At 36.1% G+C, this 26,302-nt stretch overlaps 6 protein-coding genes across 8 annotated transcripts in view; 1 reads left to right on the top strand and 5 right to left on the bottom strand.

Moving 5' to 3' along the window:
* The window catches only part of LOC100182531 (transmembrane protein 104), an 8,554-nt gene extending 6,997 nt beyond the window's left edge, over positions 1 to 1,557 (bottom strand). The window contains exons 1-4 of one of the 2 annotated variants that reach the window (XM_004226184.4): positions 1,445 to 1,557; positions 1,099 to 1,220; positions 536 to 620; positions 179 to 284 (exon numbers count right to left, since the gene is read on the bottom strand). In XM_004226184.4, coding sequence (XP_004226232.1) covers positions 179 to 284; positions 536 to 620; positions 1,099 to 1,220; positions 1,445 to 1,459 — 328 coding nt within the window. In that variant the 5' untranslated portion in view covers positions 1,460 to 1,557. The remainder of the gene's footprint in view (positions 1 to 178; positions 285 to 535; positions 621 to 1,098; positions 1,221 to 1,444) is intronic. The other variant, XM_018812697.2, reaches the window with a different exon arrangement.
* A 129-nt stretch (positions 1,558 to 1,686) lies between these two features.
* LOC100184899 (succinate dehydrogenase assembly factor 4, mitochondrial-like) lies at positions 1,687 to 3,134 on the top strand. Its single transcript, XM_002126683.5, has 2 exons — positions 1,687 to 2,021; positions 2,619 to 3,134. The coding sequence occupies exons 1-2, from the start codon at positions 1,790 to 1,792 to the stop codon at positions 2,726 to 2,728; spliced, it is 342 nt and encodes a 113-aa protein (XP_002126719.1). The 5' UTR covers positions 1,687 to 1,789; the 3' UTR covers positions 2,729 to 3,134.
* LOC101242487 (small integral membrane protein 7-like) lies at positions 3,108 to 4,418 on the bottom strand. Its single transcript, XM_004226183.4, has 5 exons — positions 4,180 to 4,418; positions 4,025 to 4,066; positions 3,843 to 3,898; positions 3,646 to 3,736; positions 3,108 to 3,433 (listed from the first exon to the last, which is right to left on the bottom strand). The coding sequence occupies exons 1-5, from the start codon at positions 4,203 to 4,205 to the stop codon at positions 3,418 to 3,420; spliced, it is 231 nt and encodes a 76-aa protein (XP_004226231.1). The 5' UTR covers positions 4,206 to 4,418; the 3' UTR covers positions 3,108 to 3,417.
* A 3-nt stretch (positions 4,419 to 4,421) lies between these two features.
* On the bottom strand, positions 4,422 to 8,958 carry LOC100177064 (serine/threonine-protein kinase RIO2). Its single transcript, XM_002125497.4, has 6 exons — positions 7,631 to 8,958; positions 7,276 to 7,416; positions 6,772 to 6,988; positions 6,287 to 6,468; positions 5,744 to 5,863; positions 4,422 to 5,190 (listed from the first exon to the last, which is right to left on the bottom strand). Exons 1-6 carry the CDS (start codon positions 7,864 to 7,866, stop codon positions 4,578 to 4,580), a joined length of 1,509 nt encoding a protein of 502 aa, XP_002125533.1. The 5' UTR covers positions 7,867 to 8,958; the 3' UTR covers positions 4,422 to 4,577.
* A 293-nt stretch (positions 8,959 to 9,251) lies between these two features.
* Positions 9,252 to 23,490, bottom strand: LOC100179398 (probable E3 ubiquitin-protein ligase HECTD2). Of its 2 annotated transcripts, none has more exons than XM_018812508.2 (21): positions 22,876 to 23,490; positions 22,457 to 22,526; positions 21,490 to 21,583; positions 21,125 to 21,248; positions 20,207 to 20,352; positions 19,624 to 19,734; positions 18,509 to 18,629; positions 17,037 to 17,101; positions 15,929 to 16,084; positions 15,249 to 15,394; positions 14,778 to 14,901; positions 14,367 to 14,489; positions 13,908 to 14,003; positions 13,418 to 13,523; positions 12,825 to 12,932; positions 12,125 to 12,508; positions 11,809 to 11,883; positions 11,302 to 11,438; positions 10,802 to 10,946; positions 10,288 to 10,460; positions 9,252 to 10,090 (listed from the first exon to the last, which is right to left on the bottom strand). In XM_018812508.2, exons 1-21 carry the CDS (start codon positions 23,017 to 23,019, stop codon positions 9,970 to 9,972), a joined length of 2,769 nt encoding a protein of 922 aa, XP_018668053.1. In that variant the 5' UTR covers positions 23,020 to 23,490; the 3' UTR covers positions 9,252 to 9,969. The 2 variants fall into 2 exon arrangements, with proteins under 2 accessions (XP_018668053.1, XP_002125794.1); XM_002125758.5 differs by having other exon boundaries at positions 22,457 to 22,529; positions 22,876 to 23,076.
* A 799-nt stretch (positions 23,491 to 24,289) lies between these two features.
* LOC100177877 (origin recognition complex subunit 3) lies at positions 24,290 to 26,302 on the bottom strand (the record flags this gene model as incomplete). Its single annotated transcript, XM_002121199.5, is given in 1 exon segment — positions 24,290 to 26,302. A coding segment is annotated over 1 exon segment (1,971 nt), but the record flags the coding sequence as incomplete, so codon positions are not given.

Below are 26,302 nucleotides of genomic sequence, written 5' to 3'. Positions count from 1 at the left end.
TAAGGGAATTGCCATTAAGTGTCTTGCCCAACAACTCAGACGCCTACATCGGTGGCAGCATCTAGGGCAGGCTTATTAAGCAATGTGCCGCACACCGGAAAAAAATGCTAACTATTTCTATAATCCTCCCAAACTACAGCCCAGTATATACAATAATTGTACCACCAAACCAACTGACATGAAGCAGAATCCAGCAGTGCGCTACGTTCCGTTGGATCAATGGGAGGCGGTGGGTTTATGGAACGATTGGAGTCGGAATCGGTGTCAGAAGCAGCAACTGAATCCTGTTGAAAATGTGATGTCCACAGGAGTTTAGTTGGATGTGAAGTCTTTATATAAGCCAATACTAAGAGTGAAACATAAACCTTATAAAGGCTCAAAGTTATAAAGATACAAAAGTAGTGATATATATATATATATATATTATTTGGTTTTGTACCAAGTTATTTTAGAGTTGCTGCAAAGTGTCAACAAAACAATCAACCTAAATCAGCTTGATAGCAATATATGAGTTTCACATAAACATAAACCTTACTTCACTTAAATTTTCTCTTTTATTTCTTCGAATGCAAGCGTTGGCGATCGACAAGGATTCAACCATAAATGTAGTTGTGATGTAACTGAAACAATGCGAATAATTTGTAATAAATTTTTTAATTTAGTGACCACTGAGATTGGAAAATTGCCGCTAAGTGTCTTTACCAAAGACAAAACACTCCTACAACGGTGGCAGTGTCAAGATTTGAACCTTGTACCCTCTGGGTAAAATCCAAGAGCTCTAAGCACTGTAGCATTGGTCAGATTGTTGTAATGATTGCAGTGACTATGAGAATGTTAATGAGAATGTTAATTTAAATGAACGTATCTTATTTATCCTGTCATGATGCGGCAACGACAATCGTTATAACACTGGTGTTCTGTTTCATACACTTTAAGGACACATTCCCCCGTAATAGTAGCAGTGACACAACCACAGTACTGTGGCAGGTGGTTCCAGAGCTATGCAATGCATATTTAGTATTTTCACATTTTATACTGGTATGTGCCCATTCATTATTCACTTGTTCTTAGAGTTGTAATATAAAATATCACACTAACCTCACAAACCCTAATAGAGTAAGTAATATTAAACTGACAAGCCAACCAGCTGATGCCATGGCTTTGGGAAGAGTTAGAGCTCCCGTTCCAACTATGAGGTTGAAGATGTAAACAACACCCACCTGTAATAGATATGATGTATGTTTATAATGTGGTTTGATTGGTTATATAAACGTGGTATCACCCTGGGTGTTGGGGTAATGGACCTACATCCCAGGTCTCAGGTATGCCCCACTAAAGACCTCACTCTTTTAGAAGAGAAACTATATTATTGAGTGTCTATAAACTGTCCAGTGTGGTCTAGATGGTAGCACCCTGGACGTTTATTTACAAGTACAAAACTTACCGCTGGAGAATACATTCTGTGCTTTTACGTATATTTTTTGAATATTTGCTTAATCAAGACCACCGCACTGTAAAGTAACTTTGCACAAACTGCAAAAATAAAGTTGGTCACGTCATTTAAATACTCGTAAAAATTACTCAACCGTAACGACTGTAAGCTTTTCAATATTTTGGAAACTATTCGGGAGCGAGATATTTTAAAGTACAACAAAACAAAAACTAAACTAAAATTGCGAATCACAAACATAACACACGCACGTTTTGTTTTTATTAATTGGCTATAATATCGTTTGTGATATATATTTTTATCTTGGGGTATCTGAAATTTTCACTTGCAATAAAAGAAATGTTATTAACATTGAGTAAAAGCGACAACACAACAGACATGTCTCGTTTGCTTAGGTACAGCATTAGTCCAAACGCGCAAAAAACTACGGCAAATTTTGCCCAAAGAATTATTCCTTCTGCGTTTTATTCGAAAAAGGAAATTCCTGCCGTACCACCGAAGAAACCGAATACTCCAAAAGGAAAATTGGACGACGATTCTACGATTACGTCTTCTACTAATGCATATGAACGTAAGTTTAGTTCACTAATTGTGTGGCAATGTTAAATATGTAAGCATGAAAAGTCCCTACATGTTTTGGTACCGATTATATTCCAGTATGGCTAAAAATCTGGACAACTGATAAGGGACCAATAGGTTGGAGCAATTGCTGTTAATTATTATGTCCAAGAACAAACATCTACAATGGTCTCTAATAAAACTACAGGTTGCGGGCGGTTGCAAACCAAAATATCTGCAACCGTTTGCAATTGGTTATGGTTTTTTGACCATAACTCAAAAGCCATTCGAGGTATCGGACCAAAAGTTGGTTTGTAAAACTCGTATGGTCATTTGACATCTATTGGACGTGGCCGCGTAGCGTTTCTGGTTGAAATAACCAAAATATCTGTAACCAGTGCAACTTGTAGTTTTATTAGGTACCCTATCTACAATGGTAGCATCATTAAGCTTAAGAATCTGTAACCTCTATGCTACGGGCGGATGCTTTAAACCTATATCCTCTAGACTAAAGATTGACATGCTATCCACAATGCCAAATTCTCTGCGACACACTGATATCTAAACAACTTTATCATAACCACCCTTTTAAGGATATGTTCTTTTCCAGCGTTCCCCAACAATGTAAATCCTAAAACTGGTGAAATAAATGGTCCCAGGGGACCAGAACCTACAAGATATGGAGATTGGGAGCGAAAAGGAAGGGTGACCGACTTCTAATTGCAAACACTTTGGTTTTCAAATGCAAATGACTTTACAATCTATTCTCAATTGATCATTCTAGGTTTATTGGGAACTTTTTTATTGTTATTGACTTATTTGTTTGTCGTTGCGAAACAGTTTAGAGGCTACATCATGAATGTCCCATGGTACACTATATGACTTCATTCACATTTAGCTATCATTTTTTGAAGTATGAAACTTTCTTATGGGACCCTTTATTTCCAATTGCATCAAGTTATGCATTCAAATATTTTGTATTTGGTTCTGCAACTCAATGGCATCTGACTTCATGCTTTCTGAACATTTAACATGAATTGGGTTCCTCGTACAAGTTCATTATTCCTCCCTAATATGTGAACCCGAAACTCATATTTGCACTTGGAGAAATAAAGACTTTATTCAACAATCGTGTCATACATTTGCACCACAACAATTTTATATCAGAATAATTGCTCGTAAGTTTACTATTTCAAACATTGCTTAGAAAAGGATTCTTGCTAAAGTTATATCTGTGTAATCACATAATGGATAAATAATGGTTTAGCAATGCTAAGAAACACTATAACACTATTCCATTACCAGAAAATATTGTGCATGAATAACTACGCTGTACAGTTTGTAGTTTGTGCTTTTACAAACAAAAATAAATATTTTTCAAGTTAAAATATCTTTTCATTCAAAAAGATTCAAGATCCAAAGAATCTGAAAACAAAAGATTTGAATAAATAATAATACCTTTTATTTGTCTCTTCGATTATGGTAGCGAAGATTTAAAAATATTTAAACAAAAAGGACATAATATAGCAACAAAACCACAGTTGCTAAAACAAGCTTAGAGTTAAAAACATGTTTATATTGGAGATAATTCATAAATCAATAATACAGTAAAGTTTCACAGAATTTAAAAAACTTACATTATCATAGAAAACATCATAAAAATATTCCACATTGCGATGACTAAGCGAAAATAACGAAGGTTTCCAAGAAATTCACGAATTTTGTCGCCTGCGTGTGGAGAAAGAGATGCTTTTATTTCGGGACTAGGATTTTTAAATTCGAATTTATTATGTTAATATGCACAAAAGTTGTTTCAAATAAGTAAAATAAATACCTGTAGTTGGTGCTAATTGTTCGCTTCCAAAACTTGGATCAGTTTTCTTCTTTTTTCTGTTTTAAATTAAAACCATAAGTCCTAGTTAAAATTAAGAACAAAACAACAGGCGTAAATACGTTGAAACAAATCAAAGTTATTTTACAAAAAACATTTACTTATTGTAGAATTAATAAACTTACAAACTGAAGTTTAAAACGGCTCCCGCATTCACGAGTAGAGTCCTGAAAACGATAAATTTATGAAACGACTTCTGTTTTTATAAACATATAAATAACGACGGTTTTACTAAAATTCGCCAAATACTATCGATAAATTAACACCCAAAAGTACTTACCCGAATAATAAAAAGTCTGAAATCATATCCTCCAAATATTCACCGCCTTTACGATAAATTTAAGTCGAAATATGAATATATGGGCAAACAAACTGTCAGATTCTGTTTACGTGTCCCCTTTAAAAACTAGAAAAATTTTGATCTCTATGTAGCATTGTAGATTTATCATAGATATCTTATAAAAGTCATAAAATTTCTATTGCTGTGATAAATAATTAAAGATATAATACAAATGCACCAAAAGGTCACACGCTTTTTATAAAATGATTTTTTAAACTTTTTAAACACCCACGCATAACAAGCATCAATTTTTAGACAAAAAATTGCATAAACCCCCTTTTTTGCAGGAAAAACTTTGCAATTTCATGATTTCTTTATTTCTCTTATATTCACAAAAATTAAAAAAAGTCGTCAGACATTCCGCATTTAACTTCCGCACGCAATTCCCTTCTTTGTTTGGTCACAATCGAGGCTTCTCCTTTCATTAATCTTCTGTGAAGCGCCATTTTTTTCTGGACAGAAATATTTTTTTTAACTCTAAGTTTAATTTGTTCTTCAGACACGCTTGTTCTCGACATAGATGCTGATGGGGCATATTTCGTAACATGACTTGGCAGTTTTACGCTCTCCTCATTTCTAAACGGCCGAAACTGAGAATTCGCGATTGATAAATCTTCTAGTTCTTCCAAAACCTCTGTATTTATGTAATCTACTTTTGCAACAATTCCATCTTCTTTTTCCGTTTCAGAATGAATGTCAACATTTTCAACAATTTTTTCATCAATAGCAAACTTTTGACCACTATCAAGCTTTTTCCCACTTTTTCCCTCTTCCTCCAGGTGTCTTCCACTCTTCTCCTCTTCCTTCTCATTATCCTTTTCCTCCCCACTCTCACTCTTTTCTTCTTCTCTTTCATTCTCTTCCTCTCCCTCCACTTGCCTCTGAAACTCTCTCTCCAAATCTTCCATCTCTTCCTTTTCTTTTTTCGTGAACCCACTCGCCGATATTTCCCTAAATAACAAAAATATTTTAACTCCACAAAATAAAATTATTAATATCCCTCCCACGACCCTCACCCCTTACAAATTTACCCAGTATTTTTGACACAACACCCACAGAACAAACGGCAACCAATTTTCATGTAGAATTTAAAGCATCTACGAGAACTAGAAATTATGCAGATATAAATCAAGGGTTAAGTACCCACAAGGCCACAAATAACACATAACACTTTGTTTAGCTTTTGGACTAAAGTTTGTTAGGTACAACTACAGGGTTAAGAAGTGAGCATGAATAATTGAAGTTACCCCCCACCCCAAACTACTTCCACCCCCACGCACTTATTATGAAACATAAAAATTAAATCGTGATCAAGGGGCTGAGAATCCACTGAATACAACAACTCCTGTAACTCCCACTAACTTATCCATGAAGCATTAAAATGAAAGATTGAGGAGCTAAGAAACCACTTAATACTCCTGAATACAACAACCCACATAATCCCAACCCCAACCCCCATAATTCCAACCCCAACCCCTATAATTCCAACAGCACAACAACTAACTTATCCATGGAGCATTCCTTATGAACATCCCGTTCAAACTGAGGAAGATCCTCGGATTCAAATCCGAACCTCCGGAAGAAAAAGTCACGAACGCATGCCACGTCTCGGTCGAAATAAAACCTGGGATATTTAGTTAGTTGGTTTTGATTGAATGTAAGTTATTTATCACATTGAGGTTTCATAAACATAGGGGAGGCGGTAATAGTTAAACACAAGAAAAGTCACGAACCCGTTCTTTTAAACTAACATAACTTATTCATAAAAACATCTGTAGGCTGTGGCAGAAATAGTTAGACACACAATTCTATGAAACTGATCTAATTTATTGGTTGTAATTGTAATTAATGTAATATTTACTTACTAATAAAGTGTTGACAACTATTTGGGTTATAGGCCAACTCTGGAATAAATAACAGGGGTCTAAACTACAGACCAGTCTGTATGCCCAAATAAGTCACCGCTGTAGGGCTTCACACATATATATGTTTACTGGATAAAGTTTGGCACCTATGCTTGCGCGGAAATTACATCTAAATTACTTACTTTGCGTTCTTGTGAGAAGTAGACATCATCTGAGGGAAATCAATCATGGTCACATGATCGTTTTCATCAAGCATGAGATTAAACTCATTAAAATCACCGTGAATCAAACCATGGTTTGCAAGCTTAAGTATCATGTGCATTAACTCAGTGAAAACGGCAGCTGGGTCGCTGAGTTCGTGGATCTGTGGATAAGATGTTTTGTTTAAGTGTATGGCTTTAGGGAAGTGGCAGCCCTTAAACATATATACTGGTTGATGTGGTAGCGCTTGGGTGTCAGGTTATTGTGCAATTCATGTCCTAACAGGAAATTTCACAGTTTGATGAGTAAACATTACGGGTTCACAGCCAATAAGTTTAAGCTGTTTTATAGAAACAAGCACGCAACTGTTGTGTTTTTGAAAGTTTTAGTTATGAGTGAGCTTCTCATGTAAGTCTGCACCACCATCACAGACTATAATCTATTACAATCTATGACATCACAATACCTGTTGAAGAGGGTAAGCCTGCAGAAGTTCCATCACAACTAAATGACGATTGCTATCGATTGGTTTTGGAACCGGGAACCCACGTTCATACAAAGCCTTCATATAAGCATATTCTTTGGTGGCAGCGAGTCGCGATAGATAAATCCACGAAACTGTGTTTCTTTTCAAGTGGAGATCGCGCTTGTTCTTTAACTGTCGAAACGATGTTCGACCAAGTCTGTTCGGGATGAAATTATTGAAATGGGTGTGTAGGTTATGTAAAGCAGTGACACCAACTACAAATATGCTATTATTTCATAAAGACATGTAGCTCTATTACCCCAACACTAAAATGCTCTCTTAAAAGAGAGATTTTGTATAAAAGATCAGAAGTTTTATAATGTATGTAAAAGGAGGGGCACAAAAGACACCAAATGACTAAACATACTTTCTACCAACGTTTTCTCAATAACCAAGAAGTTTAGAAACCCAAGTCCACTGAATACGCAAATACTACCAAACAACCTGTGTATCTTCAATGCAAGTTGTTCTCCCCCTTCACCAGCTACAATATAAATGTCAGATTCCTTGCCCACCCCGATCTGGTTGCCGACAGAATGAAGGACGTCTCGATGTGAGAGAACCTTCAATGCAAGGTAGTCGTACCTGGGTGTATGGGGTCAAGTTATGGGTGTGAACATTTACATATAGGCTTAAATGTGATCCTGTCTCTAGTTTATTACAATTTAACACCTTAATCACTAAATCACTGTTCCGATAGCATGCCTCGCTATAAGACCTCACCCAAGTAGAATAGAACAAGAAGTAACATTATACTTAAACATGATAAAAACAAACTGATAATTCAGATCCCACTTACCCTTTATTGGTAAGGCGATACCCTGCATTCATTTTCGATTTTTCGAACGCCAGCAACCGATGTTTTGATAACTCCCTCACTACTTTATGAGTTCCACCGTGTTTGAGGTTGGCTATTGAAGCAATGAGAGACACGGGAACTATCTCATGATTTTTCATTCCCATTTCAACAGCAGTTAACACTCTCATGTCTTCAGGGGACAAATACCTCAACATCGACACATCCAACTTACCCATGGTCAAAATTCATTCAATAATTGACCAAGCAAGCTTAACTTTACAGCTGCATGTAAAGAAAGAAACACATAATTTTTTAATCTAATTTACTCATTAAAAATTTTTTTTAGGCTAATTTAATGTAATGTAATTTTGATCTAAATTGCATATTTTTACAAATGTCTTCCAGTGTTTTATGAGGAAGTAACAAGTTCTAACACAACAAAATAGTGAAATTTCTGTACAGAATTAGGGCAATTGTGAATATGTACTTATGCATTGGAAAATTTTGAATTAAACTTTAGTAACCAACAAAAATTGCACAATTTTGGTGATGAAAATCCGCAAACAAATTGATTTGCAGTGTTGTCGTTAAACCCTGATAAATTTATATTATAATATATAATAAGATGAACAAGTTGCAATGATCATTAAAGTAACAAACATGACAAAATTATAACGCGATAAACACCAATTTTAATTTAAGCAGTTAGAAACATGTCAAATATGACAAAAACACCAACTACTACACAAAACTAATACATTATAAACACACCACCACAACAAGACCATCATATGAGATATAATCCATTTCAAAAGTCATAATTCATCCCCATATTCTTCTTAACTACCGACGATAATGTTGTTTATGGGAATATGGATCAGTTTGACGAAGAAACCGATAAATCCCATTATAGCGAATCCAATAGCGGTAGCAACCGCGATCTTTTGGAACTCCTTTCTGTCGGGCTTCGTACATCTTTTTACAAGCCGAATAGAATCCTTTGCGAATTGTTTCCCGGGTTCAACCCATGCCATTACTTGGTCCATAGTTGCTTTAATTCGTTTTTAGCCTTGAATTGATGAAATCACGAATTTTTCGAGTAAGTATTCTGTTTTTGTAACAACACATATGCTCAAGCAAAAATCGTGTACAGTGTGTACGCAATTTTACCAAAACCCAAAAGTTGCAATTTTAAACGCTGAATTTAATAAATTTTAGATCTTTATTCAATTATTTCATTCGATTAAAGTTGTTTATTAATAATATAATGTAAGATTTTGTATTTTGTCTTTATTTAGAGCGGTAATAATTTGTTTTATTTTAATCCGTATTTGTATTGTGCAACACTGATTTTAAATGGGGGTGTTTTGTAAACGCATGTTACTCTGGCAATTGGCATACTTATAATTGGCATATTTATAATTAGCACAAACAAAGCAGTGTATATTGATATATTTACTTAAAGAAAATATAACCCCAAACATTATATAAGTCTGGAGAAATTTTAGCAATTATTGTAATTATAAAGGAATAACCTGTACAAAAGTTGTCAAAATATCCATTTCAGACTTATTATAATTCACTGTTTACAATAAATCTATCATTTGTAGTAAATTCTTAATCTAAATCAAGGTAACCATTTTATTGAAATCACAAAAACTACGTCAAAATTTACAAAGAGCATGAAAACAAATTTTGAAACATTTTTAACGAAAGAATGTAACTTTGTTTGTTTAGTAATAATCTCAAATTATGACATCATAGTACAGTTTCGGAATGACAATGAAGTTACAATTTTAAAATTTTACTTGAATATTAACAACATAGTTTAACAAATATGAGTTTTAATTGGTTTGAAAGCAAACACAGCAAACACAGTCTAAATACTGATACAGTGCTGCGTGCGGACACTTTAGTTTCAGGGAGAAACGCGTCGAGGATAGAAAAGGTGCAAAAATAATCACAGTTCAAAGGTAAAGCACCAAAGATATGAATAGTACCAGAGTACGACTGTAGTATAGTACCAGAAATTAACATTAATTGTACAATAGGCAATTACGTAAGTTTGAAACCAACAATTTTGAGGCGTATAGTATATGGATTGTAAATTAGTTGTTCTGATGTATAAGCAGATACCAATACTGAAGTATTACAACATATTTAACAATTAGTACTTTACCACATAATGTGTGAAACATGGGGTGGAATTTACAAACTACACATGCAAGATAAACACATACAAGGCAACTAAACACTCCCCTGTGACATCACAGCTGCCCCTTATGACATCATAGCTGCTCCTTGTGACATCATAGGTTCCTCCTATGACATCACACCACTCATTCAAGGCCAAACCCCTCTGCATTACTCACAGCTATGATTAATTTTCCTTCTAAATGTTGTTTGTTGCCGTAAGGTGGGAGAAGTAGTTGATTGAAACATGTGTGTGCCATTGGGAGCCTGTTAAAGTTAAAAAATAAGCATATATAGTAGGGTAAAATAGAATGTAAAGGTGTCCAATCTCCCCCCCCCCCCACCCTACTATACATAATTTAACAAAAAATGTGCAAAAAGTAGTTGAGGAAAATTGCACCAAAGCATATATAAATATATATATAAGCATACAAGTGAAAAAACCATAAATATTATAAACTCACATATTTTGTGCAGTTGGTGTCCGAACAATTTTAAAGTTGAGCTCTTGCATGCCACCTACTGGTACCCGGTCACTCCCCGTGCAGAAGTGGAGAAACTTTTTCTGTAGTTCCCGTGGCAACGATAGTAAAACTTCCCAGAAGTAAATTATGGTTGGGTCATTGCTACGGTAACCCTGTGATACAAATAACTTGTTAAGAAAAAATAATTTGAAAAGGAAATGTTTTTTACATTGTTGAAACTAAAGTTTAAACTGATTCTTATATATCTCAACTTTATAAAACCTGGACGACATTAACTGTCTCTTGCATAAGGCTACGTATGTCTGTCAGTATTGGTATCAGTATCAAGCAGGTTTAGTTGTACATTGTGTAAGTTAAAATGAAAAGTCACTACTAGTCTTGCCCAAGGACACATATAGCTACCAGTGTCGAGCATTGAACCCGGTATCCTTCGGTTATAATTCAAACGCCTAACCTCAGTGCCACAGTGTTATTTTCATAAACAATCACCAACCTGGTAAGCTGTATGTTTCTTCAGATCTTTCAAATCAAACACAGCATTCCCGCATATTAACACTTCAAGTTCCTCAGGGCAAAGGAAAGTTAATGCATTAGATGAACAAACGGTGTAGAAACCGTGGTAGAATGCAAGGAATTGCCTAGAAGGGGTGTTAGGTTTAATATAATGTATTTAACTACAGAGTTTGTTAATATAGGTTGTCTAAATTGTCATTACACAGGAAAAAAATGACACTCAAAGTTAAACACATACCAACTTGTGGGTGGAATGCAAGGAATTGTCTGGAAGTTTGTTATAAAAAAAAGTACTAATTTAGCACTGGGGCACAGAGTACAAGGCTGGGCACTGCTACTATTTTGGACACATATGTCCTTGGGCAAGACACTTAACCATAATTGCTTCAATATGGGTTGTCCAAATTGTCAGCCATATATAAAAACCATCAAGGTATACACGTGGTAGCTTGTAAGTCACATCCAAGGTAGACAACCCACCTATACACTGATCTATTCATCTTATACTCCAAGTAGGCTTGCACGTATTCGTCACGATTAAACTCAGTGACCGATATTTCTTCCCCACCCCGTTTCAATGGAATGCTCCGTATGTTGCCTAGTTCACTTCGGGTGGTCTGGATAGTTAATATATTGTATATAGGTGAGGTTCTGTAGCAAAAAATGTCATGGGACCTGAGATTTAGGCCTGAGTTAGCCCATTACTCCAACATTGTATATGCACATTCTATTCTATATGGGTGAAGTCCTACAGTGAGGCACGCCATGGGAACTGAGATTTAGACCAGAGTTGGCCCATTACCCCAACACACAGGGTGCTACACATAAGTGACCACTTGGGAAAGTCAATGGCATCTTGTCCAAGGAAACACACGGCCCACAAAGTAACAGTACCGAGCTTCGAACCCAGTATCTTTCAGTTACAACGCAAGCGTCAATCCACACAGCAATGACATCAGACTAGCAATGACTAAACAAGTAACAAACCTGGAAAGTCAGTCCAAAGTCATCTTCCACATCCCCATCATAATTCAACAATTCCTCTAATCCTCTCACCATGTCCTAGGGGTAATGTAGGGTTATTTAGAGAACTAGGGATCATGGGTTCGAATCCAGGCCAGGGTTGGAGAACCAGGGATCCCGGGTTCAAATCCAGGCCAGGTTTGGAAAACTAGGGATCCTGGGTTCGAATCCAGGCCAGGGTTGGAGAACTAGGGATCCTGGGTTCGAATCCAGGCCAGGGTTGGAGAACCAGGGATCCTGGGTTCAAATCCTGTCTTAAATTATAACAATAATTACTTACAGGGTCAATACTTCTGTAATCTTCAAGTGTTACTGGAATCACACCACAAAGATTCTGGTTGATTGTCTCTTTTTCATTCTCTGCTTGTTGACTAGTTGGACCAGATTGCTGACTGTTTGGACCAGATTGTTGACTAGCTGGACCAGATTGTTGACTAGTTGAATCAGTTTGGGAAATAGTTTGACCAGTTTGAGAAACAGCTGAACCAGTTTGTTGAATAGTTTGGCCAGAAACAGGTGAACCAGTTTCAGAAATATTGGGACCAGAAATGGAGTCAGGTTGTTGCACACCAGATTTAGGGACAGATGAAAGCAACTTTTTGTAACACACAAGCGGCAACCTTATGTCTAATGTTATGCAGTTATAAACTGCTAACCCCATGAGCTATTATAGGTAAGTTAAGGCAAATGTTTAAAAGAATTTACATAGAAAAAATATAAAACAAAACTATTGCTGTCAGACATACAACATATAAAAAGTTTGCCCTCGGGCAAGACACTCAACAGCAATTGCTCCAACTCAGTGGTTACTGATGGGTTGTCTGAACTGTCAGCCATACAGAAAAACAATCACCCATGCTGTAGTTGTGTAATAACGACTGTCGTTTTCCACCATGCGAGGATAAATATGTATGCTGGTAATACAAAAATATCCAAAAATCCAAACTAATATTTAAAATATTCATAATAATAAAGGATACAACGCCAACGAGGAACAAATCCGACGAGTTTTCACAACCATTGTCCGCAAACCAGTAACAATGAGATTTGTTGTTGTATACGAATGTGTTATAGTCTGGTGCTAGAACCTGAAGTTTGTATTAGTAAGATGTTAGTGTCTTGTCTACATGTTATGCAAAATTGTCAGTAACATTGTACAGTCTTTAACTGGAGTGTAAAATGTTGATGTTTAAATTAATATTATATAGACTTGGAATCCAGGCTAGGGTTGGAGAACCAGGGATTATGGGTTCAAATCCAGGCCAGGGTTGGAGAACCAGGGATCCTGGATTTGAATCCAGGCCAGAGTTGGAAAACCAGGGATCCTGGGTTCGAATCCAGGCCAGGGTTAGAGACCCAGGGATCCTGGGTTCGAATCTAGGCCAGGGTTGCAGGGTTCCTGGATTGGAATCCAGGTCAGGGTTGGAGAACCAGGGATCCTAGGTTTGAATCCGGGCCAGGGTTGGAGAACCAGGGGTCCTAGGTTCAAATACCCCAGGGATCCTAGGTTCGAATCCAGGTCAGGGTTGGAGAACCAGGGATCCTAGGTTCAAATACCACCCAAGTAGCTCACCTTTCTCAACAATAGTAGAAACCACTCCTTAGTTAAACCTCCCATGTCATATCCTGGTTCGCCAATGAAGGAAACTCGTAACTTCTTTTTCAACTGTTTGCGATTTCTAAAAGTGTTTATAAATTGATTAGCAGGGTCTTAATGGTAGCACCCTATAATCCCAGGTCTCGGGTGTGCCTCACTGAAGACCTCACCCTTATAGAATAGAATCTCTATTATTAAGTGTCTATAAACTGCCTCAGTGGGGTCTAGATGGTAGCACCCTGGGTGTTGGGGTAATAGACCTACATCCCAGGTCTCGGGTGTGCGTCACTGAAGACCTCACCCTTATAGAATAGAATCTCTATTATTAAGTGTCTATAAACTGCCTCAGTGGGGTCTAGATGGTAGCACCCTGGGTGTTGGGGTAATATACCTACATCCCAGGTCTCAGGTGTGCCTCACTGAAGACCTCACCCACATTATTACAAACATAATACATGACCCTTACCCATATATTTGGTCGAGCGAATCCTGCAGAAGGTTTTGACGCCTAACCGATATGTTTAAGTAGAGTTGGCTCACACAGGGGACTCGTGTTGGTCGTCTAAACATGAATATCATATAAAATGTGGCCGGTAATAAAAATTGGCAACATATGAAGTAATGTGTTTAATTGAGTTGGTAAATATATAAATAGACAGAATTTATTAATTTAATATTTAATAATTTGGTACAAAGTAATGGCATGATTAATACCAATGACACCACAACCTATGACATCACAACTGATGACATCACAACCAATGACAAAAAAACTGATGACATCACAACCGATGACATCACAACCAATGACATCAAAACTGATGACATCGCAACCAAGGCCATCGCAACCAATGACACCAAAACTGATGACATCACAACTGATGACATCACAACCAATGACATCACAACCAATGACATCACACACCTCCTAACGAACTCGACAAGTTCATCGCGTGCTGTTCGAATCATCTCACGTTCCTGGTCGCGACGTAAGATCTTTAACTTGGCCAGTAAACTAAGGATAAAGGGGAACTGACAGAATGTGAATCTGGAATGCAATGATAGTGAATGTAAATGCTGTATCAAACATAATGTTTAACATTCTATTCCATATGAGTGAGGACCTAGAGCGAGGCTTGGGGACATAAGACTTAGGCCAGAGTTGACTCATTACCCCAACACCTATGCTGCGTACTTTATTATTGTAGTTTTGTTGTTATTTTAGAAGAGAGATTAAAGCCGAAGTGTTTTTTTTTTGTATTTAAGCCAAAGTGGTCTATAACCCAACACTCAATATATATATAGTTAGCCCACAACTCCCATGGAAACAACCAACCCTGAATGTGAGGCGGGGTTTTCCCACTGTCGATACTCTGCAGTGACATCAATGTGGTCGATGCTGTGATTGTAAAACTCACGGAACGAAACCAAGCGAGGTTTTATCATCTCGTTCGCTTTGTCTGTGGGGTAGAGGGGTTAAACATGGGAAGATGGGGGTCATGGGCATATAACATGGGTATGAATGCTTTGAATAAGTTATGATACACTATCAGGTTAATTGGGGTTGTGAAATATGGGGTTTATGAAAGAATGTAAATTATCTATCAATGCATGGCGGGGCAACACAGGTGTTCTGTTTCATACACTTCGTGCCCGTCCAAGTCTATAGATGTAACAAAAAATACCAAAACCTTTTTTTTTTTTTAAGTGAAATCCAGCAGCATTTAACAAATTAATATACATATTAGTTCACATAGAGAAATGGGGCCAACCAAAGTATTTACAATAACCAGTATAGTCGACTAACTTAGCATTGAAAGCACTTTGACCGCAGAAGGAATCCACCAACCACAGTTAGACATGGGAGGTAATTCTGATTGGCCGGGAAATAAACGGAGTTGTATGAACTGATGTATCCTCTCTATGATTGGTCGAAACCTGGGCGTCGACAATCTGAAAGGGGGTGTGGTTTTAGGGAGATTAGTTTTGAAAATTAAAATATTTATTGTTTTGAATATTACATAAAACGAAAAACACGGATTTTCTCATCAGGTTTAATACAAACATGACAACCCATACACATATAAATATATATATGACAAAAATTTCATTCCCAAACTTTTACTTAAAAAACCTAAACCATCTGCACTAAACCATGTTACAAGTTAAAACTCGTCTGCTTGTTTGTTTGTTAGGCAAGCTATGTAGTTGCTGTAGGGTAAATGATGCCCAAGAACAAACAAAGGAAATACACCCAGTGTTGCTCACCAAAAGTTAGGAGCCATTGTTTAGCGATGGGAGAAGTTAAAATTTGTCTGTTTTATGTAACTAAAAGAACAAACAAAGAAAACTACTCATAAACCAGCATGTTCTACAAAACTCAGGGTTGTAGAAGATGTAAATCCGACGGTGACATTTTTACTGAAAGGGTATTTCCACAATCCTACAAAAACTTAGGGAGTAAAACAACCAACCAGAACAGCTTACCTTCTTAACCAATGAGTGACCAGGGTTTGGTCATGTTCATTGAATGTAGCCACTTGTCTCAATAGATGAGCAAACACACCATACGTGTTGGTTTGGGTAAACAAGGGGTTTTGCAGCAAAATAAAGTAAGCACGAAGGTCACTTTCTTGCTTTGCGCTGTAAGGGGGTTAAAGATGAAAGAATGTAACTTATTTATCCTCACTTGGTGGGACAAAGACAGTTGTTATAACACGGATGTTCTGTTTCATACACCTCGTGCCTGCTTACAAGTTACCACGTGTGTAACTTATTTATTCTTGCATGGCGGGGCAACGACAGTCGTTATAACACGGTTGTTCTGTTTCATACACCTGGTGTCCGCTTACTAGTTATAAGGGGGTTAAAGGTTATTGAAAATGAATGTATTAATAATTCATTAATCATTCTGGAGGGGTGGGGCAACAACAATTGCTATAACACGTTTTTGTGTGGGAATGATAAGGTTATTTTGGTGTTGGTAAAAGTAGGCATTAAAACTAAATTACTAATAAAAAATACAATCTAAACTTTGAATAAATGTATGAATGAATGTAACTTATTTATCCTCGCATGGCGGGGCAACATCAGTTGTTATAACACAGGTGTTTTGTTTCATACACCTCGTACCGCTTACAACTAAATTTATATAAATATGTTAAAGGGCAGGGGGCCACAGGGTTAAGTGTCTCTGAAAGAGCCACAAACCATGAAAGGTAGAGAAACATATTTGTTTTAATAAATGAACTACTGGTGACCCTATGAACTATTGGTGACCCTATGAACTACTGGTGACCCTATGAACTATTGGTGACCCTATTAATTTTTCATTTTACGTCCTTTTGCATTAATAATTTGTATAGCAGACAAAACGTTGGTATAATGAAATTAACCTTTTTTACCAATTGAGTTATTTATTGTCGACAGAAGAATTTGTAATAAATTCACAAAATTAATCGTCTATTACAACAATACAACTAGGTTGGTGTTTATAATATGGTATTCAAAGAATTGAGTTCAAATATTCATTGTACTCCAGCCAAAGCATGAATAATGTATTTGATAATAATAGCCCTTATGACGTCATAATCACCTTTTCCATTCATTGAGAAGACAATTGACAATTCCTTTCAAGACCAATTTCTGTACTTCGCGTGGCTGGAAAAATATTAACTTAACATAAATATAACATTAAATAAACATATCAATGTTTTCATAGGCGCCAAACCTGGGGTGGCAGGGTGGGCAGGACAACTCGAAAAATTTCTATACTGCATTAATCAGGAAACATCCAATAAGTCCAACCAATAAGTTGGATTTGTTTCACAGGATTGTGTGTCTAACTATCCCTGCCTCCCCTGTGTTTATAGGAGTTTGGCGCCAATAATAATATAATAACTATAACAGAACCAATGTCAATGCTTATAATGTAGATAATATAAAGATATTAAAACAGGCTTGCCGATTTGACTGTGTGCTTTTGAACATATATTATTTATAATATTTAGTAGGCTGGGCTTTTAATATAATGGCTTATTCATCATAGACGAGTTGCTTATAATCTGTTTCCACAGTTTAAGTATATTGAATTTAACTTAACAAAAAATTAATGTGTTTTTAAAATAACTATTCCGGCATTACTGACATATTACTATAGTTGTGTTAAAGTTTATATGTGTTTAACCTTACGCAATTTTTATCAGTAACATACTGTACAGCATGGTACCGTAATGCCATGGCATGATACCATGGTCCTCATAACAAAGGCCACAATATGTTTTCAATGTACAATTCATCAAATAAAACATAAATAACACAATGTATTATAGCATGGTACCAAAGACCGTGGCGCGGTACCGTGGCCCTTAATAACAAAAGGTCACAATATGTTTTCATTGTAAAACTTACTAAACAAAGAAACCTCCCAAGAGCCAGCAATACAATAGACTCAAGTTACATAAAGTGGCAATTCTCATTTATTCCTAATCCTGCCCAACTTAAGTACTATTAACAATGAAATTTGTGTTGTTATAATACCCATTATAAGAATAACAATGGGTAAGACAACTGTAATAATGGCCATTATAAAGTTAACAATGGATTGAATGATATTAATTGTTTGGAACAATAGTGTTTATTTTGAATAAATCCCATTGTTTACACCTTGATTGTACATGATTATGACATCATAAACAGAAACATTCATTTCATTCACATAAACACAACGTATTCATTACTAAATGTGTAAATAAATTCAAACATAGTTTGACCAGGACTTAACTTGTTCAGAATAGATCACTTCACACACACAGTGTCTTTATACAACCCTGCGTACCCTTTGGCACATTTAACTTGTACCACACCGTTTGCTGGGATATACCTCACCAACATAAAATAGAATGTGCATATACAATGTTGGGGTAATGATTCAACTCTGGCCTAAATTCCAGGTCCCATGGCGTGCCTCATTATAGGGCCTCACCCATATACAATACAAACCGTTTACACACCCCCACAAACTTACTATTAACGTTAGCACCTCATACATGCCCCCCACAAACTTACCATTAGCGTCAGCACCTCATACACCAACCCCACAAACTTGTGTTGCAAACACGGGTCCGGTATCCGGTCACGCTTCACCCACCTCGAACTTCGCCCATTGCGTGACCTGCAGCTTGGAACGCTGTTTTATGGAAGTTTGTATGTTATTTTAACGGCTTTTTTTTTTTCTAAATAGTAGGGTAGGGAAAAAGGGACACCTTTTCATTTTTTTTCTCGTCCTATTTGGTAGTAAACAAAGAACATTCAAAGAATTGTAAAACAGCATCTTCACGACTCCCATAGATCGAAATAATTGTTTAAAACACGATCAGGATATTTGGATATTAGGTGCTAAATATGTCACATATCACCCCACATTACTATAATAATAATCCTGTATTACCCCACGCCACTATAAGTATTGTCCCATATTACCCCGCATTACTATAATGCTAATCAATACACATGATTGTAACTTTGATAACATTATATAACTCAGAATAAGCAAGCAGAGCACGTAACAGCAGACTTCAAACAGAATTCCCCTTTTTAAGTTTCAAAATGTTGAGATAATGGGGCAATAAACACTTAAGTATAACCACCACTTACAGGGGGAAGCATTAAGTGTTTGAGTAGCTACAACAGTGAGGATTAAGTGGGACTTTTACATTGAAAGATTGAAATCATATTTTAATATTCTGTTACTTCTGTTGCTACCAGGCATAATGTAAGGTTTTTGGTTTCTATGGTAAAAAATGTTAATTTAATTCCAATATTTTGGTTGCCATTTGGCAAGACTTCATTAAGGTTTAACTCTATCAGAAGAACCAAAAGGTCTATATATACTATATTTAAATATATCTTGCATAAGTTGTGCCTGGTTCCCAAGCCAATTAACAGGAAGATAACAGTCTATATTTCATTTTGCCATTATAACACGATAAAAACTAAATTAAAACGCATTTCTAAAAAATCGGCGGCTGTTAAACCTAAGAAGCAAAACTAAAAGAAAACGTTACCCATAAAACATTGGCCCCACAAACCCTCACCTAGTCTTTATTACATGCTAGAACAAAAATAAATTTAACGCATTTCGTAAAAAAAGAAAGGCGCACAAAACATTGGCGAACCATCACCTGTTTTTCTTGAATGTTTCATTGATGGATTCAAACGAATCAAATACAGCTCGATAGAATTCTTGTAGTTTGTAAACTTTCTTTGTTTTCTTCCATTTGTCCAATTCATGTCTAAGAAAGAAACAGAAATTTTTTGGTCAGATTCAATACAACATTAGAGCCCATTTATGACACAATTGTCTTACTAAGAATAAAAAAAAATAAAAAAAACTAAACAAAAAAGATGGAAGCAAAATCTATAGTGACAGCCATTTTAGACTTAAAACAGGTGTTCTAAATCTGTCATTCCTGTTTCAAATTACTTTACCCGAGTTATAACGACTGTTGTTTTCCAGCAAGAATAAAGCAAGTTACATTCATTTATTCTTTCTAATAATCGAAACAAAAATAACTGAACTGTTTGACTACAAATATATATTACAAATAACAATAATGACACAATGTATATATGACATCATTGCCTTCAACTTTTAAAAGTAAAAGAAAATACAAGTTACCATTCCTTGATTTGTTTGACCTCATATATACATAACACAGCTGTCTTAATTGTTAAACATTAAACGAAAATACGAGCAACCTTTACCTGAATTGTTTGATCCCGAACACAACAAAGGGTTTTCTGTCTTCACTTTCCCTCAATGTTTTCCTCATATCCCCAGCGCTTCTACATGTTATACGAGTGCTTGGTGACGAGGGGTCCTGGGGGGTGAATTCCTGCGATTTCGATGCCTGGAAAGACCCCACAAACAGAAGGTTTAAATTTTGAAAAACCCACAAACAGAAGATTGAGATTGTAGCAGGAACGTTGCAGATTAAACCAGATACTTTGCCGTGGAGACAGCATTATTTTTTAAATTATTAAAGACAAACAAGGAAAACATATTATACATAAACTTATGTTTAACAATTAGTGGAAAGATTTTTTTAAATAATAAAAGAAACAACGAGAAAAAAGTATATATATATATATCCTATTATATAAATACATGAAACTTGTGGTTGGAATAAACAGTAATATATAATATAATGTAGAACATTCGTTACTTGTATTCCGTGTAAATTATTGGGGAACAAACAGCAAAACAGGTACACATATACATGATATAGTACGGTGGGGGAAGATGGGACACCTTTAGCACATATAGTATCCAAATATCCTAATCTTGTTTTAAAAAATTAACAACGATCTATGGGAGTTGTAAACATACGGTTTTCTAATTCTTTGAATGTTTTTTGCTTACTACCAAATTGGAAGAGAAAATAGAATGAACAGGTGTCCCATCTTCCCCCACCCTACTATACTTCTGTTTTGAAATTTGGGATAAATAATAATATATCAATATAAAGCGTAAAAAATTCCTATTAATATACAATAGAGTTCAAAAGTTACTATGACCTGTACTTCATGTAAATTATTGGGGAACAAACAGGTCCATATATAAATGAAACTTCTATTTTGAAACTTGGACTAAATAATGATATACTGATATAAAAACATCACCTGTATTCCATGTAAATTATTGGGGTTTATTCGAGGTCGTTTTAGCCCTTCAGCGCCACCCAGTGATGCGTCCCCACACATGGAAGGGGGGGTGATGGGGTGGACCAAATCGTTGAATGGATTTCTATGGAATATATAAGATTTCAATGATAATAGTTTACATTAGAAAGTGGAGAAGGTTTGTGAATGCCTGAGACTTCAGATGTAGGTCTCATTTGGTAGTAAACAAAGAACATTCAAAGAATTATAAAACCGTATCCTCATGACTTCCATAGACTGTTGTTATTTGTTTAAAACACGATCAGAATATTTAGACATTATGTGTTAAAGGTGTCGTGTCTTCTCCCCACTAATACATTCAATACCTCGGTCTGGGTGGGTCTTCACTTAAAAACAGATCTTCCCCTAGTTTAGAAGAAGAAGTTTCGTCATCGGTCGTTTCAATGGTGGGAACAGCTCCTTGAAGAAGATATAATGAAATAAATACTTTAACATGTAGTAGGATGGGGGAAGATAGGACACCTTTAACACGTGATATCCAAATGTCCTGAACAGGTTTTAAACATTTTACAACGGCCTATAGGAGTCCTGGTAATACGGTTTTATAATTCTTTAAATGTTCTTTGTTTACTACCAAATGGGACGAGAAAATAGAATGAAAAGGTGTCCCATCTTCCCCCACCCCACTATATAAGAATTGTTTCTATTTGAATAAGAGACTGACGATGCCATTTAGGCGAAATATATTTCTCAATTACTACTAGTGGTTGGACTTGATTTTTGTTGGTTACGTTTTCGTAGCACCGGATCCTTACTGCATTTCACTATACTAGAATTGTTCAACTACATGTACATCAGATCAGGGTCAGATTCGCGGAATTTATTACAAGTCATTTAACATAAAGCTTTGCTGTTGTTGCCAGACATGTTAAAGCCTAATAGCTCTTCTGGCAGTTTATTGTTTTAAGAATCAACATTTTGAAGCCTTAAGGTGGCTGTACACAGTATCCGACATGCAATGAATTCGCATGCGAAGTCGTATGCAAACCCATTACCGAGTTCCGCATGCGGCAGCGAAATCTGGACAAAACGGACGAATTCCGGATACTGTGTACAGCCACCTTAATTCTGAAAGAGATTTTCTGGCATTTTTTATAATTCAACAAAAATTGTAAAGGCGATTGTATTTATAATAATTTTAACTTCATATAAATAGGAAAGCAACATTTCATTAAGGGGACAGTTTAATTGTTGATATCAAAACAACAAATAGAAATAGTAATTAATAATAAAACTACAACCCAAGTTTAAACAATATATTTCATTTTTCACCTTCTGGATTTGCGTTGCCTGATTTTGACGACTCATTATGTTTATTATCTCTATGGTCAACTTGGGATTTCTGCTGAGTAATGGTATAATACATCAAGGACATATTGAGCAAAGTTATCAGTTTACAAAGTTACTTTAGCAATAAAGAAGTCATAGCAACTTTAGCAAGTGATATTTGTAAATCATTGCGACTTGTGTCGCCTACACCACCTGGTTTAACTGTATAAAATATGTTTCATTTTGGTTTAACTGCATAAACAGGGGGTTTAACTGTATAAAAGGGGACATTTTATTCACAAACAATTAGATCACCCTAAAGTCCTATACAATGTAGAGAGTGTACCAACTTTCCCAAGATTCTGTTCTATAAGAACCAGTCTACAAACAATTTGATCACGCTATACAATGTCCCAACTTACCCCTGAAGATTTCTTTCTTATTGGGGGCAACTTTTGGGGCCGATTGGTTTGACGGGGTTCGTGGGGGGGAGTCCCTCTTGTTGGGGTTCCTCGAGAAGGTGGTCGGGGCTTGGATGGGGTAAGGGGAAGCCCCGAAGAGTACATTGTGTATTACTCCATTTAAATTTAGTCTCGTTTTTAACCCAACTTAACCAAAAGACCTGAGTTTTTTATAAAATGAACATTAAATAAATGGCAGTCGTAGCTATGCGCACAGAACAACATTTATTCAATGTTTTACTTTCTGCCACAGTAGTGGCTAAAAATAGATTATTGCCTCATTTTACCCAACTTAACCAAAAGACCTTGGAGGTTTTTTATAAAATGAACTTTAAATAAATGGCAGTAGTTGGTGGAAGCAATGTGAGGAAAAAGTTTGGAAAATATAAAGAAATATTAACAAACTTTTAGGTAAATAATCAGCTGGAGCCTTGGATGGCATTCTCAGCTACCAACTAAACCAGTCGCCGCTTAAATCGACCGACTAAAAAAAGTTGCCAGAATCGATTGTCTATCTTCTACAATAAGTAATGCAAAGAAAGTTAATCGGTCGATTAAAAAAACGCGGTAACCAGTAGTAGGGATGCACATTACAGAATTACGAATCCGTGAGATTCGAATCCTTTTATATTCGAATCTAATTACGGGATTCGGTATTCTGTTTAATGACGTCATTACACGTCTTCTCATAAACTATATTATCATTTTTTGAAACTTATAAATTAAAAAAAAAAAAATTTCGTATTTGTGGGACTTTCGAGAGTAAACGTTTCGTAACGTCTTTTCATAGCCTGCTATACGTTTTATGACGCAAAAACTACCCAATAGTACAATTTTTGATCATTTTACAGCTCATGATCCAACAAGGCTGCTATGAAAGAGTCTTTAAACTGACTTATGTGGGTAAAATTATTTTTTCCTATAAATATAAAAAGATTCGAAATTCTAGATTCGGAATTCTAGATTCGAAATAAAGTATTCTAGGATATCCTAGAATACCTAATTATTCTGTAATGTGCATCCCTAAATTTCTAACCAGTAGTAACCGCGACCGACTAACTTTAGTTAGTAGCGGAGAATGCCATCCCTGGGGTAACAATTATTCTATGTTTAACTTCAGATATCAGACTAACAGTAATGGATAAAAATTATGACAACTGTACAATTTTAAACACAATTTTTAAACCTTATATTCCAAAAAAAAACACTTTATGGCTAAATTTTTAAAATAATTTTAAAATATTTATTTTACTTGGAAATTCCAAATATATCAACAATGACCTTTATAAGGGTCATGTTTTACTCATAACTACAATCTACAAAACAAATGGCACTACATACATTTTGCTCCAAATATACATTTTTCTTTTTAAAATACAAACTATGACCTATATTAGTTCATTATGACATCACAGACTCAACCATGGCACCAGGTTAACCGCTGTACGTGATCAGTTTTACGCTTCGTTGGTTTAATAAAACCAAGTAATTGAAGTTCTGACACAGCTCTTATAAATCTGGCTTGGGTAATTTCGTCGATTTCTGAACAAGTTTCTTCACTAGAATGCACAATTGTGTGAAAGGCCGTCATCCAGTCGTATAGGTTTATAATGCTAGCTGACTCAGTGTGCAGTTTATAAGCTATACATATATCCGGCATCTCTGGTGTAGCTATGTCTTCACTTATAGATTGTAAGTTGAGGTAATGCCCGGGATCTGATAGTGCTTTCTGTATGGCGAACCTCGGAGCAGCCATTTTATGTTGTTTGATTGTCATTGTATCGTCAAAGTAAAATGCTTCATGCAAAGGCAAAGCCACCACTGGTCTGAGATTAAACTCAAAAAAACCTTTGAGATAATTTATAATTGCTTCTTGCAGTTTTTCAAATTTTGTCATTTTGTTCCTTTTTTTCTGCTTGGATCTATTCCTTATTCTTTCCTGTAGTTGGTAAGCATATTTAACGGTTTCTAAAGGCTCGTTTTCAATCTCTTCTGTCCCTTCTTCTTCTGCGGCAGTATCATTCAAATTTTCCAACTCTAAAATGAAATTTCGGAACTTTTCAACAGCAGTTAACGGATGAAATTGTGTGTCTACGTTTTCTGAATATTTTCCCCCAACAAGAGCAATAATACAGCTTTGAAGAACCTCCATTAATTGGTCCTTTGATGTCACTTTTAACAGTAGTAATGTCTGTTTAAAACCATCGTTATTTTCCACGCCAGATTTATAGCAAAGACAGAAAACTTCTCGTAGTTGTTTCCCCATTGGGTGGTGTGTGAATACCATTGTTAACGCATGGAGGGAACGCAATACAGGAAAATAAACTTCAAAATATATCCGTAAACCTTTTATCCATTGAAGAACTTCTTTCCTAAAGTTTGAGTCTTTGCTGAGGCTCAAGTTAGATTCATTTGATATAAACTGTTTCACTGAGGCTACGTTTCGTAGAGAGTTTAGTTCACTTTTCGTAAGTTTTGCGACAATCGATGCGAGCTTGTCTGGCGACAACGAACATAAAACACTCGCGGGCTGGTTTTGGAAATGTTTTAAAACACAGTACCTTAAACTGTGAAGGAAGTTTAAGATCGAGAAATCGTTGCAGAGGAAAACATCCAAGAGAAGCTGTAATGATCTTCCGCTGAGCTTGAACGGAAGATCCGAGTTGAGGAGGATACGGTCCATAATGAGAGCGAGATGGGAGGAAGAAGTAGGAGCGAGGAACTTCCTCACAGCGAGGTGAATGGATGCAGAATGTGGGAGGAGCCGTTGTGAGACGTCAAGCCATGAGGTGGCGATACCGAGTATTAATACAAACGGTAAAAATGGGGAGTGAAAACTACACATTAATATAAAGTCAATCAAAATGTTGGGATTGAACATTTCAAGGTCTTGGAATATTATTACAATTGGTTTTCGGGTAATAACGCTAAGTTTTGGCTGTTTCTTCTTACTTGGTGAAGACTGGGTCGGTTTAAGTTGTTTTTCGTACCATTTTCGAACCATTGTCATGGTAACTGCGGAGAACTTTTTCTTCATGTATTCTAAATCTGCGTCATCTTCATTTTCACCCTCACTTTGGGTCTCTGTGTCATCTACTTTAGCAATCAACTGCCTACTGACAACTTTCATCATTGATTTCATTGTTAGGCATTGCTTAGAATGCAGCAGGACAACATGGGGCGAAACATTCGTTGTAACTTTACTTTTCAACGAGCTAAACAACTCTGAGTGATCAGGAATGTTTACCCCGGTCACCAACGCAGCCGTGGGAATCTGGATCCGGTTGCCATGATTTACAGAGTGGGCGTTCTCCACAAATGAAAGCAACCCGTTAAATAAACCTTCTTTCAGTTCCCCATGAACCTCATCCACACGGTTTTCGATCTC

This window comes from Ciona intestinalis, chromosome 7 (genome assembly GCF_000224145.3).
Source record: "Ciona intestinalis chromosome 7, KH, whole genome shotgun sequence".
In the NCBI taxonomy this organism is placed as follows: domain Eukaryota; kingdom Metazoa; phylum Chordata; class Ascidiacea; order Phlebobranchia; family Cionidae; genus Ciona; species Ciona intestinalis.
Note: the sequence above shows the minus strand (reverse complement) of the source record. Positions and strands in the feature narration are given on the sequence as shown.